Raw genomic sequence first — 1,317 nt, forward strand, 5'->3', positions numbered from 1 at the left:
ACGACTGAAAAAGGTATAAACTCTTGGTCTTGGTCCTTATGGATTCGGTTTCAGTGTACCTATTAGAAGCTGCCCGTCACTGGAACGCCAAGAACCTTCAAGCGAGCCTTGTATCCGGAGCAGAACTTCTGCAGGAGTCGGAATCTCTGTGTCAATTGCTGGTTCCTCTGCTCAAGGCCATCAAGCTCCGTGCGAGCTTTGTCGTGGAGATCGCGCATCTTCCTTCGGTAAATGGCCGAAGCCTCGTTGTTGAGGACGCGGGACCGCTGATCTCGTTCCTCAGCGCTGCTGAGGAACTGACGCTGATGCCGATGTCGATAGCCTTTCCGTTTCTTTGAAGTGCCACTTCTAGACACACAAGTAGTAGCTACACCTTCGTGATGTTGTAAGACATCAGACTGTTGGTCCCAGTCATGCGAAATACCCGATTCTTGATGAGGTTGTTCAACAACACCAATTTGGTGGTCATAATATGCATATCCAGAATGCTGATCATATGGCTGAAAAATATTCGTTTGCTGAAAAGATTCTCCCAAACTGTCATCATACGGAGAAAGGTGCAAGTGTGGCTGATAAGAATTAGAGGAAGTAGCCTGTTGCTCGCAATACTGAGAAGGAACATATCCGTCCGTGGTGTGAGATGATGGATATGGCGGTTGCATCCCACTGCTAAACAAGTCATTGGGGTTAACTGCACCAAGACCCTGAAAAGATTGTATAATCGTTAGTTATTTTGTACATGTTATCTGTCCCACGCTTTGTTTTTATCAAAAAGAAAAAATGTCAAGCACGCACCAAAAAATCCTCGTCTTCCGAACAGAGAGATGTGGCACTGAAAATGCCTTCAGAAGACGCCGAGTCGGATGCTGCTCCTGCCACGCTCGACTCAGGCCACAGTTCGGCTGCCAGAAGATCCAAATCAAAGTTGGCAATGTACTCTTCATCGTCACAGACATTGGAGCTTTGTGTGCCAAATATTAAACTGGCACTTAGATATTCATCGCCGCCTCCGACAACGCCGTAGAAGGCATCTTGAGGTGGGTAATCCGACATGGTGAAAATTGTCGAAATTGGTTTCGTTGTAGAGAATTTTGAAAAGGCAGATAGGGTGACTTAGCATACCTTGTATACTAGCACTTGTTGGAGGAAATGACAAGAATTCAGTAAATAGCATTATTTATACTGACGAAGAGAGTGAAGCTCCAGCACGGGTTTGACCCATGTTCAGCTTATTTCCTTTTTCTTGTAAACGCACTGCAGAGCTGAACGTTGAGGTTCCAGTGCAGATGATGAAACTAAGAGAATGTTAATGTGATT

The 1,317-nt window shown here is 45.5% G+C and overlaps 1 protein-coding gene across 1 annotated transcript; it reads right to left on the reverse strand.

Moving 5' to 3' along the window:
* Positions 1-62: 62 nt before the first annotated feature.
* On the reverse strand, positions 63-1,053 carry LOC119593690. Its single transcript, XM_037942646.1, has 2 exons — positions 796-1,053; positions 63-704 (listed from the first exon to the last, which is right to left on the reverse strand). Exons 1-2 carry the CDS (start codon positions 1,051-1,053, stop codon positions 63-65), a joined length of 900 nt encoding a protein of 299 aa, XP_037798574.1.
* Between the last annotated feature and the right edge of the window lie 264 nt (positions 1,054-1,317).

The sequence above is a fragment of the Penaeus monodon genome, chromosome 32 (genome assembly GCF_015228065.2).
Source record: "Penaeus monodon isolate SGIC_2016 chromosome 32, NSTDA_Pmon_1, whole genome shotgun sequence".
NCBI lineage: Eukaryota > Metazoa > Arthropoda > Malacostraca > Decapoda > Penaeidae > Penaeus > Penaeus monodon.